At 39.3% G+C, this 18,305-nt stretch overlaps 1 protein-coding gene and 1 long non-coding RNA gene across 9 annotated transcripts in view; one reads left to right on the top strand and one right to left on the bottom strand.

Moving 5' to 3' along the window:
* Positions 1–18,305, bottom strand: part of LOC143387325 (uncharacterized) — a 64,965-nt gene that overhangs the window by 17,559 nt on the left and 29,101 nt on the right. The gene's annotated exons all lie outside the window — the stretch shown is intronic.
* Positions 254–18,305, top strand: part of LOC143387324 (cyclin-dependent kinase 14-like) — an 88,640-nt gene continuing 70,588 nt past the window's right edge. For 4 of the 7 annotated variants that reach the window (XR_013089836.2, XR_013089835.1, XR_013089834.1 and 1 more), the window contains exons 1-2: positions 12,226–12,237; positions 14,503–14,580. Coding sequence is in view for 1 of the 7 variants with exons in the window: in XM_076841828.1 (XP_076697943.1) it covers positions 12,227–12,237; positions 14,503–14,580 (89 nt within the window). In the remaining 6 variants the exon portion in view is untranslated. Of the gene's footprint in view, positions 474–6,592; positions 6,705–12,159; positions 12,238–14,502; positions 14,581–18,305 lie in introns of those variants that run through there. The other 3 variants (XR_013089841.1, XR_013089837.2, XR_013089840.1) reach the window with 3 other exon arrangements.

The following is an 18,305-nucleotide window of genomic DNA, read 5'->3' as shown; positions in this document are numbered from 1 at the left end:
AGTGACAGCAACATCACAACCAGGTTCTTCAGGAAACTTTATTTTATAAGACAATTCCAACCTTCCCGTCTGGTTGGATGGCAGCATACCATCATCAGATGGCCATTCCAGAACCTTCCTTAATAGAAGAGCAGTGTTGGGAATTGCTTCACTTATGCTCACCACTGTGGTATTGCCATACTTCTGAAAGTTTTCTGCAACTTCATTTAAGGTCACATGGGTTGGATTACCCTGTGTGTGACTTCACAAGAGGTGGCTGATTCATTTGAGTCACACTAGTTAAAACACACTCAGTAGGATTATTGAAAATTAGAAGAATTTGAATACAGAACACAGAACAGATGTAAAGACACTGAAGTCTGCTTTGGTACACCACATTTGGACTTCTCGGTGCTTTGAGTATTGAACTGGAGCCACAGGAAGGGAGACAAACCTCCTCAGGAGCAGCAGCAATTCTTTCATCCAGTACTGAGGTGAGAGAAAGGACATTCCTCCAGGTTTACCCATGTAGGTCAGAACACTTGCAAAATGCTTTCCTGGTTTTAATTCAAACATGTGGTGTCCTAGTTAGCCCCTCTGTGGGGTTTCTTGGTGGGAGAGAAGTGAAAGTTCACTGACTGCACTCAAGTCATGCAGTGTGCCTCACAAGAACCCCACTGCCCTTCAGATTCTTCACAAACCCACACCAGAAACACCACAGAGTACTTGACTTATGGCTAGCAGTGGCTTCTCTTGCAACAGGGTGACTTCACGCCTTTTTTTTTTTTTAACCATCAGGGATATTTGAAGAACCTTCACACTTTATGCTCTCACTTCCAAGTCAATGATTCTTTAACTTTTATTTATTTATTTATTGGGTACTGGGAATTAAACCCAGAGGCTCTCTGCCACTGAGCTATATCCCCAGACCCCATTTTTTTTTTATTTTGAGACATGGTCTTTCTAAGTTGCTTAGAGCTTCACTAAGCTGCTGAGGCTTTTCTTGAACTTGTGATCTCCTGTCTCAGCCTCCCAACATTTATCTCTGGATATCTAATTAAAAGTTTACCGTTAAATTTTAATTTTACTCACCTGGAAAACAATTCATAAAAATTCCAATGCTTTAAATCTTATGAAACTTGTACCATCTCTTATTAGGGTCTAGCATTATATTTTTATTGTCTTTGTTTATAAAGACACATATTAGACACTTTTATTTTATTTTACTTATCTATATTTAGTAATTTATCAAATCATCTTCCTTCTCATGCTTCATCCCTTGAGTTCTGTTTGTTTCCATTTGAAATACAAACTGTATAAGTTCTTTCTAAGAGGATAATTTGTTGGTAAATTCTCCATTTTGTTTTCATTTTGGATAATAATTTGGCAGAGTATATTATTCCATTTTTCCTTCACCTTTTGAAAATATTATCCTATAGTCTTTTTTCAGTTGTTGCTGTCTCCCTCCCCTTATGAGTTCAACCATTACAATGAAAGATGTTCTTTTTATTTAACCTGTTTTGTATTCATTATGTTTCTTGAATTTGAAGTTTCAAATCCTTCATCAATTTCAGAAAAAATATCCTAGCCAATATCCTATGAATACTTTCTTTCCCCAGTTTTCTCTTTTCTATCGCTTCCTAACTCCAATGTAATGACATATCATTAAATTTCTGTTGTTACACACTCATATTGTGTGCTAGTCCCTCTGTTTTCCTGTCTGGATAGTTATTCCAGAGTCATCTTCCATTTCAATTAATTCTCTAATCAGTTGCCTATAATATACTGTTTTCCCTGTTCAGGCATATTTCATGTTCAAGTTTTTAATTTGATTTTTAAATTGTTTAAATTTAGGTATAAAACATATCTGATAATTCTCAACATCTGAAGTTCTGGGTGAAGGGAGAGTTCATTTTTATTTCTTTTGCTACTGACCATTACCCCCAGTGTGGTTTTCAAACATACTTTATAATTTTTGATTGTGAGCTCATTCTCAGTTAAGGTTGTTCTGTGGGAATCCTCAGGAACCTAGGTTGAGAATGTACTTCTCCATAGGGATTTTCTTTTGTTTCTGCCAGGAGTTCTGGGGCTCTCTAAAGACCTATGCACTCCAAGTTCTTGCTGCTGGTTTCTGAAACCCTGCCAAGTTGTGTAAATTTAAGCCAAACCTGTAGGAAGTCTCAGGGGAAACTTTTTCATCTTCATCTAGAAATAAGGCTGGCACAAACCAATTGTTCTTGCAGGCTTTCTTTGTTGGAAGTAGATTTTTTTCCTTTTACCCTAGTCCTTTACAGAAGTTGAATTGTATTATAGAAGCGCTTCTCTGTGTGGAGAATCCCAATTCCTATGTTCTTTCTCAGGTCTAAACCTTTGTTTTTATGTTCTTATTAAAAAAAAAAAAACAAAAAACAAAAAAAAACTCTAGGGCAACTGAAACTTTAGCACTTGCTTAACACTCTATTCTTCTTTCTTGACCCTACTGAAGAATTCACTTATTTTCTTCTTGGTTCAGCTGTGCATTTGAAAGGATGTGCTTGCTGTATTTGATCTAGTATGGCAGGTGGTTTTTAGTAGTACTGGAGATTCTTTTTCCTCTATTCGATTACATGTGTGATTTCCACAATTTGATTAGTTTTTATAAGCTCATCTACATTTATAAATTTTGGATCTTTCTCCCTCGAATAATCATTAAGTTGGTGTTATTTTCTTACCTCCCTCTTTAAACAAATTATAGGTCCCCTCTATTGAACCTCAAACCAATCATCAGAAGTTGAGTCAGGCTACTATTTATTTGCCATACTAATTTTAGATGAATCTCAAATGTATTATCCTAAGTATAAAAACTGAATAAAATCATTCATTTATAAAACATTTTGGAAAAGCCAAAATTATAGAAACAGAAAACTGATCAGTGGTTTCCAGAGGCTGGAGAGTATATGAGAGGAGTTACCAAAGGGTAAGCTGGAGAAACTTTTTGGATGGCTGTACATCTTAATCTAGAAGGATGGACATAGGGCCATGTGAGAGGATAGGGTTGGAGTACATTCAAGGAAATTCAGAAAAGGGAACAGTTTAGAGCAGTGAAACATTACAGATATCTTGCAAGGAAACTTCAGGCATTAAGAATGGAGAGCTGTTCTCAAAGTGGCTGAAATTGGGACTTCCCGTGTCTTAGAATGATTCCCAGTGATATATCAAGGGATATTCTGGTAAATGGGGAGATGCTGCTGTGAGTGGTGAGGCCCTCCTTTGATTTCAGTGCTCCTTTCCAGCCACTGGGTGGGGGATCTGCCTCAGGCTAATGGAACTGTGTCTAGGTTGGTTAGGGTGTACTCAGTAAGCCTCTATGTTCATAAAGGGTCAGAGAAATATAGCAGATATGAGGGACAAGAGAGTGTTATGTTCATTCCACATTCATTTTTTATAAAGAAAAAATATAATTGGTTGTTTATAGAAACATTTGGGGCAAGTCCTAAGGAATTTTAAATTTATAAATCTAGATGACACGACATAAATAATCCTTACTGAATTCAGAGTGTGTATGGGAAGAGAATTTTATACGAAGAGCCACTTTCAAACAGATGCTTTTAGGAGAACTAAAAATAATGGTATGCTGCTATTTAAATCATGACAAATTTTACACATTTCTCTAGTTCTTACCCATGTGCACGCATGTGTGCACACACACACACACACACTCACATACACTTTACCTGTGTTCTATTTGAAAAGGCATTAGAGAAGATAATTAAGTAGTGAAAAGCAGTGTTGGACCATGAATATCAAGCAAGATATTCTCTCTATTCTTTGCTTAAGACCCTATTTACATCTCAGAAATGAGGAACATAAAACAAATAGACTTTTTGGCTTTGTTCTAGCTTTGACATTACATGTGTCCAATCTAAGAAGAACTTGACGGTGAACTAGAGGCAAGAAGGTTTAGAACAGCTGCACTGGCCTGCCAGGGCTGACCTACAGAGTTTTTCCCCTGTTACCAATGAAAAGACAAAATGGTGCCTTTCATTTCTCTCCACTTAACCTGCAATTAACTCTTCTTCAAAAGCTCACCTAAATTTCTCAGCCTTCCTGAAGACAGACAAAGAGTAGATCCAGAGTTCTTTGTCAGACTACAGGAGACTGCCCAAGTTGAAAACAGAAGGGAGAGTAGAGGAGAAAATGATGATGAAAAAAGGAAGAGGAGGGTAACAGTGGTTCTGGCCACTTTCTATAAGGCAGAAAGTGACAATGTGGGACACAACATTTGTTCAGGACTGATTATAACAATGTGTGTTATACCTATACAGGTTCTGTTTAACTTGAAAGGGTACACAAACAACCATTTTTGAGTCAAAACATGTTACGTTCAAGTCTTGGGTCCTTAAAGAAACACACACACACACACACACACACACACACACACACACACACACACCTGGGAAAAACTGTTGGGACAAAGTGGTTGCCAAAGCAGTGACCTCATTCACTTCCCTGAAGGAAGTGACCTCACCTCACTTCCTTGGTGATAGATCTCTCTGAACTTGGGATCCAGGAGGCGAGGCATCCAGAGGCAGTTCCACTCCCAGTGGGCTCACTTGATTGTCTATACCAAGGCCAGAGTCATTCTTTGTTGGTACCTAGTGATGTGTGCATAGTCAAATGCTTTGAATGGTCTCAAAAGGGGCCTTTCCTGAGAAAGAAGTGTTGGCTCATTGCTGGCTCCTGACAACTACACAGAGATGGCCAAGGAGACCAGAGCTGAGACAGGACAGGCCACAGCCGAGGAACATATTTTCACCCACCAGTCAGAGGACAGAGTGGATAGATGCAGACCAAATACAGGGGTGGTTTGTGTGTCTCAGTGGGTGTGTATTTAAATTTGTCATTTTGTCTCCTGTTCTGAGAACATGAGGAAAAACTTTTTTGTTGTTGTTGTTGTTGTTGTTGTTGGTTTGAAATGGACTGTTAAAAAGTGAGCCTGTTTATGTCAGTGGATCCCACTGGGTTTGTGGTTAAAGAGAGTAGAGAGAAGAATGCAGCCATAAATGTGTTCTGTCTAGTGGAAAACTTTGCAGGACTCCTCATGGCCAATTTATGAATGGACTGCTACTTGCCTTACAGATGGGCAACACCTACCAAGATCCTAAGTTCCTGTATTCTTCCTGAATTTTGGCCACTCTCTGAAGAGGTTCATGGTTTTGTGTCCAAGATGTGTACCACATTCAAGCTCTGTGACATGGCCATGGACTGGATTGCTGAAGGGCATGCCAAGCATCTCAGAAAACTCAAAAATTAGCATGACTGGAAAGGATCTCTCTGGAGAATCCCTGCTTGGATAGATAGTAACCCAAGTTGCATGATTAGGAGCTGTCAGTGCCACAGTGTTCAATTAAAGTTTTTCTCCAGGCTTCTTTCTTCCCTATTGTTCTGTTCCCCTGAATGTCAGGGAGGTGTTTGCCTTAGGGCACTCCTTTGTAACTCCTCAAGAAAAGAGTTTCAAATGGAAATGAAGAGGCCTAATCTGTGACTTTGAAGTAAAGTGCTTTGTAAAAGCTGTGTCTGTATCAGACTCCTGGCCCTGTGTGTGGCTGTGAATTACATTCTCAGCACCCCAGGAAACTCGGGAAAAATCCCATATGTTCATCCCAATCTAAACGGATGAAAAACAAGTGTACTATTGGATGAAGTCTCTCGCCTTCCTCTGGTCAGACTTCTGACCCCTATGATGTCAGAACAGGGATCCTCTGGGTCAAATGAGTTGTTGCAAGCCCTCCAGTAACTAGCACACAGGTGTTTGGGTTTTTTCATGAGTCTAGGAAACATAAAGAATCTACCCCTGGCAGGCAAGAGGCCTCTAATTTGAGAAGCAGAGCAGTATGAACTACAGGCCCATTTTATCTATCCTGTTTCTCAGTAAGGGTGTCCAGGCCACCATGACATTTGGCATATCATGGGCATGAGAGCTTACTTTGCACACCATCTAAGACTGCTCACCCTATAGAAACCACCAGCCAGAATGTTATGATGAGTGTCTGTATGGAAGAAGATGAGGGCCATGTGGGAGTGTTTTTGTTATAATAGTGGTTTTTTGTGTGGTGGTTGGAAAAGATGACTGGGTTCACCTCAGCTTGAACTCTGGTGTGATGTCATTAGAGATTGAGTTCTGGAACTGATATCAGAGAACTATTGGCATGAATTGTGTTGGGATTTTAGAAGGTCAGGCATTAGAGGAGCCTTTGGAAACTGAGATCTAGGCCGAGGGTGGCTTTCTTCACAACACTGGGAATCTCAGCCAGGATTTCACATGATTTTGCTGTGAAAGCCTTTTCTGCTATAGTTGAGAGCCAAAACTCACAGGAACCTCTTATTTTAGACCCCAATATACCTGGATTCCTGTGACCTTTCACCACTCCTTGGGAACCTTGCCTGCATGTGATCTCCAGAGCTTTTACTGAAAGGAGATTCCTCAACACTTGATGGCTCCTGAACGAATCAAAACCCACATTGTCAACTTCTTCATTATTGAAATATGGCTAGGCCAATACCATGAAGTTTTTGAGAATCTCATGACCAGAAATTCCTGGAGAACTTTAGATCTCCTGCTGCTCATCATGATTCAACGAGCTAGTGCCATTGTTGACTGAGTGGAATTCATGACCATGGTGAAGAACAGAGATGGCAGTGAGTAGGAGCCAGCGGAAAACTGGGCCTGGAGCAATGGAGTGCAGGTGTGTGATCCAACATCTGTGGTGGGCCCCTGTGGTTCTGTCATTGGCTTCCAAATGCCATGTGACTGACAAGGTACAGTTAGGAGACCCGAAAATATAAAATCATGTTGTTGTGGGGAGAGGATTTGGTGCGATGCTCAAAAATATCTTGCTATGCTCAAGTGGGAAAGATATATGGGGTAGCAGCCCAGTTTGTGTTTTTGCCTTCAGACCCTGACTCACGCTACGTGGCAGAGTTCCCTCCAGCATTGTGTCCTGGTTGGCCTTTTTGTATATCAAAAACAAACACCAATTTTCAGGGGAAGCTGTAAGAAATTAAAACTGGGCAGTGAGCCAGAGGCTTCACAATGCACCCAGGGAGACACTCATGCCCCAAAGGCCACAGTCACCAGCATAGAGAGGATTCAGCTCTGCTGCCTCCTGTTCCTATTGGAAAATATGAACCCATATCCTCCTGTTCACATAGACTCAGACAAAGCTTTCATGATCTCACTACAAAGGAAGCTAAAACACAAAGCTATATTTCTAGTGGACGAATGTCAGAGGCAGATAGTCAAGAAGTCAGTAGGCCAGCAAAGGTCCATGTTTGTGGAATGTTTACCCTGTCCTCTACTTTTGGGATCTCTTCTGCCACACCCAAGTTTGTGAGCTCCTCAGAATTTCCAATTCCAGATATGTATTCACAGATTTTTTTCCTCTTCTCCTCTCATTGTGTCTTCTTTAGGGTGATAGTAATATCCAGGCATTGTGGTAAATGACAGTGGAAGCTTTTTATGTGCCACGTGCTCCCATATGTATTAGACTCATTTTCCGTTTTGCCATGTGAAATATTGAATCTCTGACACTAATCCATAACCTTGTAGGCTCTGACTACTTATCCTAACATCGATAAAAATAATCCTAAAGAATAGAAGTAGAGGCATTTGATAGGAGGCATGGTGTATACTTGGACTTGCCTTTTGCTTCATCAGAGATACATATTATAAAACCTGTGACACATTTTTCTCATTTTACTTCTCCAAGAATTTTCAAAATTAACGAATGTGTAACTTCCTGACTCCCTGTCTCTGTCGCCTGGATCACAATGGGTATTTTTATATACATATATATAATCCTACTGCCATCACAGGTATATTTTTGAGAGTACTCTCACTTTGGTAAATACGAATTTCTGAAGAGATCACTGCCCCCCAATACACTGAGGTAACTGAAAATTCAAGCTGTGGTGAGCTTTATACTTCAACCAGTTTAGACATGACACAATGTAGAGGAAAATGAATATTTTGGGTACATATGTGAAGGATATATATATCCCCTTATGAATTTCGATTGGCATACATACTATTACATTTTAGTTTATTAAATATATATATATATATATATATATATATATATATATATATATATATATAGTATGAATTTGCAAACATGAACTATATGTGTCATATACTTATACTACCTTGATTCTTTCATGTCCATCTGCGTGGATTTATAATCAACTTTTCAGGAGCTATTTTTCAGAAATATTCATTTTCTTGACATACATATTCATTTCAGAATACTCAGAATGAACTTCAGTCTATATTGAGTACTAACCCTAATATTTCTGCAGTAAGTGACCCCGTTTACATTCAATGAAAGTATATTCATATGGGACATGATGTGTATTTTGAATTAAATTTTTATTCAAATGTGTTATATTCGTATTTCTTCAGTATATATACATCATAGGATGTATCATTTCATCCACAATTCACAAATTGATAAGCATATGATTCACTTTCATTCACTCCCTGTATCAGATCCCATGTATTTCTCCATGTTGCTTTACTTGCATTTTCATGAGATTTCTTTTATATCACATAACTTTTGAATTCCATCATCATTTTTGAAGCAAAACTCAAACAGAGTTGGTTATAATTAGTAACCCTAATATTACCACTACATGTATAACTACTTGGATTGAATGTTTGTATGTGAATACCAGATTTCATGTATTTTTTAAAATATCAATTCAATCCATTATTTAAAATAGTAACCTGTTATATTCTTTATTCACCCTATGGTCTATTCATGCATCATCTCTATATACATAAACCCAGGGTACACCTATTTTTATCCCCAAACTCTAAATGACAGTGTCTCAAAACATGCTCCCAGAAATGGTGGAAGAAATACGCATGTCACCTGATCCATATATTCCTTTCATCACATCATGTTCTGGACACAAAATGCAAAACTCACACTTATCTTATTCTTCTCCCAAAGCCTCATTTTAAAGAGAGCATGGATTACTAAAATCATCTACTTCTGCATTGCCTATTGTTTTCAAATTTCAATCCTATGGTGAGTATGCACTTGATTCTTTCAAGGATAGTGTGTTCAACTACACCCCTGTTGAAATTATCCCTGATCTTATCACTCATTTTGTACTTTGCCTGATCTCCTAACATCCTTATTGATATCTATTTTCCCAAGTGCCTTGTTGTGACTGACTCTTCATGTGTGCTGACATTCCCATTTACATTTTAATAGAAATTCATTGGATTGCAAAAACGGCCTTTGATCCAAATCCTAAACTCACTATTCTTCCTTACCCTACACTGGAATCCTGCCTACTCTCTCCATTTCACTGCAAGCTCTCTTTTACATTCAGTAGTCCGAGGTACAAGATCTCAGGCAATTGTCTATGGATTTAGAGGATTCATCTCTGCAGAACATAATTCAAAACTATGTATCCAAATCAAGGCCCCAACAAACTTGTGTGCTTCAGATCTTACCTAGTTTTCTATTTTCATACTTACATTTCACCTTACATTCCTATAAATATCCCAGTTGCCCAATACCTGTATTCATCCAGCAGAATGACTTTTAACCCAAATCGAACATGATATGACCCTTAACCATACTCTGTTCCCTCAATCTATTTTCACATAACAGCAGGTGCTGAGTTGATCTTGCCATACAGGTATGTAGGGAATCCTACAGCTGCTGAGAAGCTCAAAGGTAGATGCAGAAATGATCCCTGGAGCAAATGTAGGCAGCTACGTAGGACCTGTGAGGTCTAAAGTCATCTTCCATGGCCAACAACCCAGTCAGGATGAAGGGATGAGGCTGAATCAGTCTCTCTCTTCTCAATGCAGGGAAGAGGGACACAATCAGGTCTGTGTGGATTGCTGATCCCAGGCTCCTAGGGTGTATAGACCTTTATGTCTTGTGAAAATGTCACAGGAAGGTGGGGCAGCCTCCATCTCATGGGACCCTTGGAAACAACTGTTAGGACAAAGTGGTTGCCAAGGCAGTGACCTCATTCACTTCCCTGAAGGAAGTGACCTCACCTCACTTCCTTGGTGATGGAACTCTCTGAACTTGGGATCCAGGAGGCGAGGCATCCAGAGGCAGTTCCACTCCCAGTGGGCTCACTTGATTGTCTGTACCAAGGCCAGAGTCATTCTTTGTTGGTACCTAGTGATGCGTGGATAGCCAAAAGCCTTGAATGGTCTCAACAGGGGCCTTTCCTGAGAAAGAAGTGTTGGCTCATTGCTGGCTCCTGACAACTACACAGAGATGGCCAAGGAGACCAGAGCTGAGACAGGACAGGCCACTGCCGAGGAACATATTTTCACCCACCAGTCAGAGGACAGAGTGGATAGATGCAGACCAAATACAGGGGTGGTTTGTGTATCTCAGTGGGTGTGTGTTTAAATTTGTCGTTTTGTCTCATGTTCTGAGAACATGAAGGAAAAACGTTTTTTTTTTCTTGTTGTTGTTGGTTTGAAATGGACTGTTAACTAGTGAGCCTTTTTAGGTCAGTGGATCTCACTGGGTTTGTGGTTAAAGAGAGTAGAGAGAAGAATGCAGCCGTAAATGTGTCCTGTCTAGTGGAAAACTTTGCAGGACTCCTCATGGCAAATTTATGAATGGACTGCTGCTTGCCTTGCAGATGGGCAACACCTACCAAGATCCTAAGTTCCTGTATTCTTCCTGAATTTTGGCCACTCTCTGAAGGGGTTCATGCTTTTGTGTCCAAGATGTGTACCACATTCAAGCTCTGTGATATGGCCATGGACTTGATTGCTGAAGGGCATGCCAAGCATCTCAGAAAACTCAAAAATTAGCATGACTGGAAAGGATCTCTCTGGAGAATCCCTGCTTGGATAGATAGTAACCCAAGTTGCATGATTAGGAGCTGTCAGTGCCACAGTGTTCAATTAAAGTTTTTCTCCAGGCTTCTTTCTTCCCTATTGTTCTGTTCCCCTGAATGTCAGGGAGGTGTTTGCCTTAGGGCACTCCTTTGTAACTCCTCAAGAAAAGTTTCAAATAGAAATGAAGAGGCCTAATCTGTGACTTTGAAGTAAAGTGCTTTGTAAAAGCTGTGTCTGTATCAGACTCCTGGCCCTGTGTGTGGCTGTGAATTACATTCTCAGCACCCCAGGAAACTCGGGAAAAATCCCATATGTTCATCCCAATCTAAACGGATGAAAAACAATTGTACTATTGGATGAAGTCTCTTGCCTTCCTCTGGTCAGGCTCCTGACCCATATGAAGTCAGAACAGGGATCCTCTGGGTCAAATGAGTTGTTGCAAGCCCTCCAGTAACTAGCACACAGGTGTTTGGGTTTTTTCATGAGTCCAGTACACTGTCAGGCAGGAGGCCTCTAATTTGACAAGCAGAGCAAAATTAAATACAGACCCATTTTATCTATCCTGTTTCTCAGGAAGGGTGTCCAGGCCACCATGACATTTGGCATATCATGGGCATGAGAGCTTACTTTGCACACCATCTAAGACTGCTCACCCTATAGAAACCCCCAGCCATAATGTTATGATGAGTGTCTGTATGGAAGAAGATGAGGGCCATGTGGGAATGTTTGTGTTAGCATAATGGTCTTTAGTGTGGTGGTTGGAAAAGATAACTGGGTCCACCTCAGCTTCAACTCTGGTGTCATGCCATTAGAGACTGAGTTCTGGAACTGATATCAGAGAACTATTGCCATGAATTGTGTTGGGATTTTAGAAGGTCAGGCATTAGAGGAGCCTTTGGAAACTGAGATCTAGGCTGAGGGTGGCTTTCTTCACAGCACTGGGATGCTCAGCCAGGATTTCACATGATTTTGCTGTGAAAGCCTTTTCTGCTATAGTTGAGAGCCAAAACTCACAGGAACCTCATATTTTAGACCCCAATGGGCCTGGATTCCTGTGACTTTTCGCCACTCCTTGGGAACTTTGCATGCATGCGATCTCCAGAGCTTTTACTGAAAGGACATTCCTCAACAGTTAATGGCTCCTGAATGAATCAAAACCCACAATGTCAACGTCTTCATTCTTGAAATATGGCTAGGCCAATACCATGAAATTTCTGAGAATCCCATGACCAGAAATCCCTGGAGAATCTTTAGATCTCCTGTTGCTCATCATGACTGAACCAGCAAGTGCCATTTTTGACTGAGTGAAATTCATGACCATGGAGAAGAACAGAGATGCCAGTGAGTAGGAGCCAGCAGGGAACTGGGCCTGGAGCAATGGAGTGCAGGTGTGTGATCCAACATCTGTGGTGGGACCCTGTGTTTCTGTCATTGTCTTCCAAAGGACATGTGACTGACAAGGTGCAGCCAGGAGACCTGAAAATATAAAGGCATGTTGTTGTGGGGAGAGGATTTGGTGCGATGATCAGAAACAAGTTGCTTTGCTCAAGTGGGAAAGATATATGGGGTAGCAGCCCAGTTTGTGTTTTTGCCTTCAGAACCTGACTCACCCAATGTGGCAGATCTCCCTCCAGCACTGTGTCCTGGTTGACCTATTTGTATTTCAAAAACAAACACCAATTTGCCAGGGAAGCTGTAAGAAATGCCATTACAACTGGGCGGTAGCCAAAAGCTTCACAATGCACCCAGGGAGACATTCATACACCAAAGGCCACAGTTACCTGCATAGAGAGGATTCAGCTCTGCTGCCTCCTCTTCCTATTGGAAAATATGAACCCATGTCCTCCTGTTCACATAGACTCAGAGCAAGCTTTCATGATCTCACTACAAAGGAAGCTAAAACACAAAGCTATATTTCTAGAGGACGAATGTCAGAGGCAGATAGTCAAGAAGTCAGTAGGCCAGCAAAGTTCCATGTTTGTGGAATGTTTACCCTGTCCTCTACTTTTGGGATCTCTTCTGCCACACCCAAGTTTGTGAGCTCCTCAGAATTTCAATTCCAGATATGTATTCACAGATTTTTTTCCTCTTCTCCTCTCATTGTGTCTTCTTTAGGGTGATAGTAATGTCCAGGCATTGTGGTGGATGACAGTGGAAGATTTTTATGTGCCACGTGTTCCCATATGTATTAGACTCATTTTCCGTTTTGCCATGTGAAATATTGAATCTCTGACACTAATCCATAACCTTGTAGGCTCTGACTACTTATCCTAACATCGATAAAAATAATCCTAAAGAATAGAAGTAGAGGCATTTGATAGGAGGCATGGTGTATACTTGGACTTGCCTTTTGCTTCATCAGAGATACATATTATAAAACCTGTGACACATTTTTCTCATTTTACTTCTCCAAGAATTTTCAAAATTAATGAATGTGTAACTTCCTGACTCCCTGTCTCTGTCGCCTGGATCACAATGGGTATTTTTATATACATATATATAATCCTACTGCCATCACAGGTATATTTTTGAGAGTACTCTCACTTTGGTAAATACGAATTTCTGAAGAGATCACTGCCCCCCAATACACTGAGGTAACTGAAAATTCAAGCTGTGGTGAGCTTTATACTTCAACCAGTTTAGACATGAAACAATGTAGAGGAAAATGAATATTTTGGGTACACATGTGAAGGATATATATATCTCCTTATGAATTTCGATTGGCATACATACTATTACATTTTAATGTATTAAATAAATATATAAATATATATATATATATATATATATATATATATAGTATGAATTTGCAAACATGAACTATATGTGTCATATACTTATACTACCTTGATTCTTTCATGTCCATCTGCGTGGATTTATAATCAACTTTTCAGGAGATATTTTTCAGAAATATTCACTTTCTTGACATACATATTCATTTCAGAATACTCAGAATGAACTTCAGTGTATATTGAGTACTAACCCTAATATTTCTACAGCAAGTGACCCAGTTTAACATCAATGAAATTATATTCATATGGGACATGATGTGTATTTTGAATTAAATTTTTATTCAAATTTGTTATATTCCTATTTCTTCAGTATGTATACATCATAGGATGTATCATTTCATCCAGAATTCACAAATTGATATGCATATGATTCACTTTCATTCACTCCCTGTATCAGATCCCATGTATTTCTCCATGTTGCTTTACTTGCATTTTCATGAGATTCTTTTATATCACATAACTTTTGAATTCCATCATCATTTTTGAAGCAAAACTCAAACAGAGTTGGTTATAATTAGTAACCCTAATATTACCATTACATGTATAATTACTTGGATTGAATGTTTGTATGTGAATACCAGATTTCATGTATTTTTTAAAATATCAATTCAATCCATTATTTAAAATAGTAACCTGTTATATTCTTTATTCACCCTATGGTCTATTCATGCATCATCTCTATATACATAAACCCAGGGTACACCTATTTTTATCCCCAAACTCTAAATGACAGTGTCTCAAAACATGCTCCCAGAAATGGGGAAGAAATACGCATGTCACCTGATCCATATATTCCTTTCATCACATCATGTTCTGGACACAAAATGCAAAACTCACACTTATCTTATTCTTCTCCCAAAGCCTCATTTTAAAGAGAGCATGGATTACTGAAATCATCTACATCTGCATTGCCTATTGTTTTCAAATTTCAATTCTATGGTGAGTATACACTTGATTCTTTCAAGGATAGTGTGTTCAACTACCCCCTTGTTGAAATTATCCCTGATCTTATCACTCATTTTGTACTTTGCCTGATCTCCTAACATCCTTATTGATAACTATTTCCCCAAGTGCCTTGTTGTGACTGACTCTTCATGTGTGCTGAAATTCCCATTTACACTTCTCTGCATGGTCAGACAGATTTGCAGGGAATTGTTGGGCGGTGTGCTAGGTAGGACTTTTGGGTGCAGGTGGACGTGGGGCAGCTGTTTTCCTGTGGACAGTGGCTGCTTCATCCACAAAAGCAACTGGTTGTCCCCCACCAGAGCTGTCCAGAGTGATGGCCTTTTAATTTTATTATCAGGACCATGAGTCTTCTAGCAGGGATCACACCTCCCTAAGAGGTTGTAAGGAAACTCTGAATAGAAATCCACATAGTGGTGGAAAGATCTCAGACCAGCCATCCCTTGGGAGGTGGAAGTTAAAGGTTAGTTTCACTCAGTTGGCAGAAAAGTTTTGAGGGAAAAGTTAATTTTCATAACGTTTCTTTTAGCTGGAGATAGGATAAATGGGGCAAAGATGAATGTGCTTTTGTACATTGGGCTAATTGGGTTAGATTAATGAATGTGGTTACATATCCAGGGCACAATATGAGCTACTTTTGTATGTACAGATTCTTTTACTTGCCACTGTAATCTCAGAGGGTAGACATCATCACTCCCCAGTTCTTACAGATTCTTTCCCTTTGTACTTTCTGGATGCTTATAGGACATTGATTCCTCTCCAATCTGCTGGGCTTCTGCAGGAGTTCCAGATTTTTCTCCCCACTGTGAGAGTTTTGTGCATTGAGTGCAAAGCTTCAGTTACCAAGTGCTTAGTTTAGCTGTGGTTTGTCCACCCAGGGTTCCTGTGTTGGAAGCTTGCTCCTGAGTGTGGTGATATGGGGGATGGTGGAACCTTGAAGAGGTGGAGCTAGTGGTAGGTCACTTGAGGACACTGCCCTCAGAAAGGGAGACCTGAAGTTGCTGCCCTTAGAAGAGACTCTGGTTAGTTCTTGCATCTTGAGAGTCATTATGAAAGAGTAAGACTTCTCCAGTCTCTGGCTTCCTAGCTCATCATGTGCTCTCTCCTTTTTGCTTGTATTCCTGCAACTATGCGATCTGCCATGATGTTATATAGCCAAAGAAGGAACCCTCATCAGAGGCTGAATTAATATGAACATCTGATTTTGATTTTTTCAGCTTCCCAAACTGTAATATATAAACCTCTTTTCTTTATAAAGTACATAGCCCACAACCTCAAATATACGGGTCACTGGAGGAACCCAGAAACACCATGGAGGAACCCAGCAACACCATCAGGGTAGTGCCCAGGACACATTATCCATCAATCTCTCATCAGACGAACCAGAGGGAGCACAGGGTTGGACATCTGCACCTCCACCAGCACAGTACTAACACCAGAGATGGGAGTTCAAATCATTCCCACAGGAGTAAAAGGACCACTTCTCCAAGGAACAGTAGGCTTATTATTGGGACACAGTTCTTCTACTACAAAAGGACTTATGGTAAGTCCTGGGGTAATTGATCCCAATTATGAAAGTGAAATAAAAATTATAGCTAGTTCTCCAAAGGGTATATCAGTAATTTCACCAGGAGACAGAATAGAACAGCTATTAATAATACCCAGCCTACATGATAAATTTTCCAGTAGTACAATAGAAAGAGGTTCCAGGGGATTAGGCTCCACAGTTGTAGATTGGTCTCTGCTGTCTTTAAATTTAGATTCTCGCCCAATGCTAAAACTAAATATTCAAGGATATGAATTTAACGGGCTACTGGTCACATGCAGACCTTAGCATCATATCTCATCAAGAATGGTCAAAACATTGACCATTACAACAAGCCAGTCAAACACTTTGAGGCCTAGGAGTGGCAACTAATCCCCATAGAAATGCAATGGTGTTAGATTGGAAGGATCCTGAAGGATGTGAAGGAACTATACAGCCATCTTTATTGGATCATCTTCCTATAAATTTATGGGGACGAGATGTCCTAGATCAATTAGGTTTGCAATTAACAAATAATAGCAATCCAAATGCGCCCACTATTATGGCTAGACAAGATTTGGGGAAAGAAAAAAGATTAGGAGAACAAGAACAAGGCATAGCAGCACCAATTCAAATAGATCAAGGAATAAATAGACATGGATTGGGTTTTCAGAAGGGGTCACTGAGACAATAAAAATTACTTGGAAATCAGAAAGACCAGTATGGGTTTCTCATTGGCCCCTGAGTAAAGAAAAGATACAAGCAGCCCATGACCTGGTCAAACAACAATTAACGGAGGGACATATACAACCTTCCATATCTCCCTATAATACTCCGATTTTTGTCATTAAAAAGAAATCTGGTAAATGGAGATTATTGCAAGATTTAAGAGCCATTAATAATGAGATGCTTATTATGGGACCTGCTCAATCAGGGATTCCCCAATAGTCTGCTTTGCCAAAAACCTGGTATGTTTTAGCTATAGATATTAAAGATTTTTTTTTTTTCGATTCCAATTCATCCTGAGGATAGTCCACGTTTTGCATTTACTATCCCTGCACTAAATCATGAAGTTCCTGATCAGAGATATGAATGGAAAGTACTCCCTCAAGGGATGGCTAACAGCCCAACTATGTGTCAAATTTTTGTTAACAAAGCAATCCAGGCACTTAGAAATCAAAATCCTGAACTACAAATATTTCACTATATGGATGATTTATTATTAGCACATAAACTTAAAAACACATTGCTAGAATATTATGCCACACTTACAAATTTAGTAAAAAATTATAATCTAGAGATAGCAATAGATAAAGTAAAATTAGATTTTCCAATTAATTATTTAGGAGTTCTATTATCTTCAACCATGGTGCATTCACCAAAAATTCAAATAGAAGTAGATCAACTCAAATCACTGAACGACTTTCAAAAATTATTAGAAGACATAAATTGAATAAGACCTTATCTAGGCATACCAACGGGAGAGTTGGGACCTTTATTTGCTATCCTAAAAGGCCCATCAGATCCAAATTCACCCTGCATGTTAACGCCTGAAGCAAGAAAGGCATTAAAAATCATTGAAACATATATGGAAAATATGCATTTGGATAGAATTGATATAAGTTTGCCTTTATTATTTATTGTAACACCAACAAAAAAATATTCCTACAGGAGTATTTTGGCAAGAAGGTCCATTATTGTGGATACATTTATCTTATTCTTTTAACACTATTCTTATTAGGTATCCTGAGGCTGTAGCACAATTAATACTCAAAGGAATAAAAAGCAGCAAAGGGAGTGTTTGGAATTTCTCCCAATAAAATTATTACTCCATATACTATGGATCAAATTGTTGAGTTAGATAATGAGTGAAATACTTGGGCAATAATCATTTGTAAATCTAATATTTCATTTGATAACCACTTACCATCTAATCCTTTATTGTCTTTTTGGTCTTCGCATCCTATAGTTTTTCCAAAAATGACAAGAAAAACACCTATCATGAATGCTCCCAATATATTCACTGATGGGTCAAAAAATGGTACAGCAGTAGTAGGTACCCCGATCAAACTTTTACATTTTCAGTACCCAAACAATCAGCTCAAAAGGTAGAGCTTAATGCAGTATTACAAGATTTTGTGATGTTTAAAGATTCTGTATTTAATTTATTTTCTGA

This window comes from Callospermophilus lateralis, unplaced genomic scaffold (genome assembly GCF_048772815.1).
Source record: "Callospermophilus lateralis isolate mCalLat2 unplaced genomic scaffold, mCalLat2.hap1 Scaffold_260, whole genome shotgun sequence".
In the NCBI taxonomy this organism is placed as follows: domain Eukaryota; kingdom Metazoa; phylum Chordata; class Mammalia; order Rodentia; family Sciuridae; genus Callospermophilus; species Callospermophilus lateralis.
The sequence above is the reverse complement of the archived record's forward strand: the minus strand, read 5'-3'. Positions and strand labels throughout refer to the sequence as shown.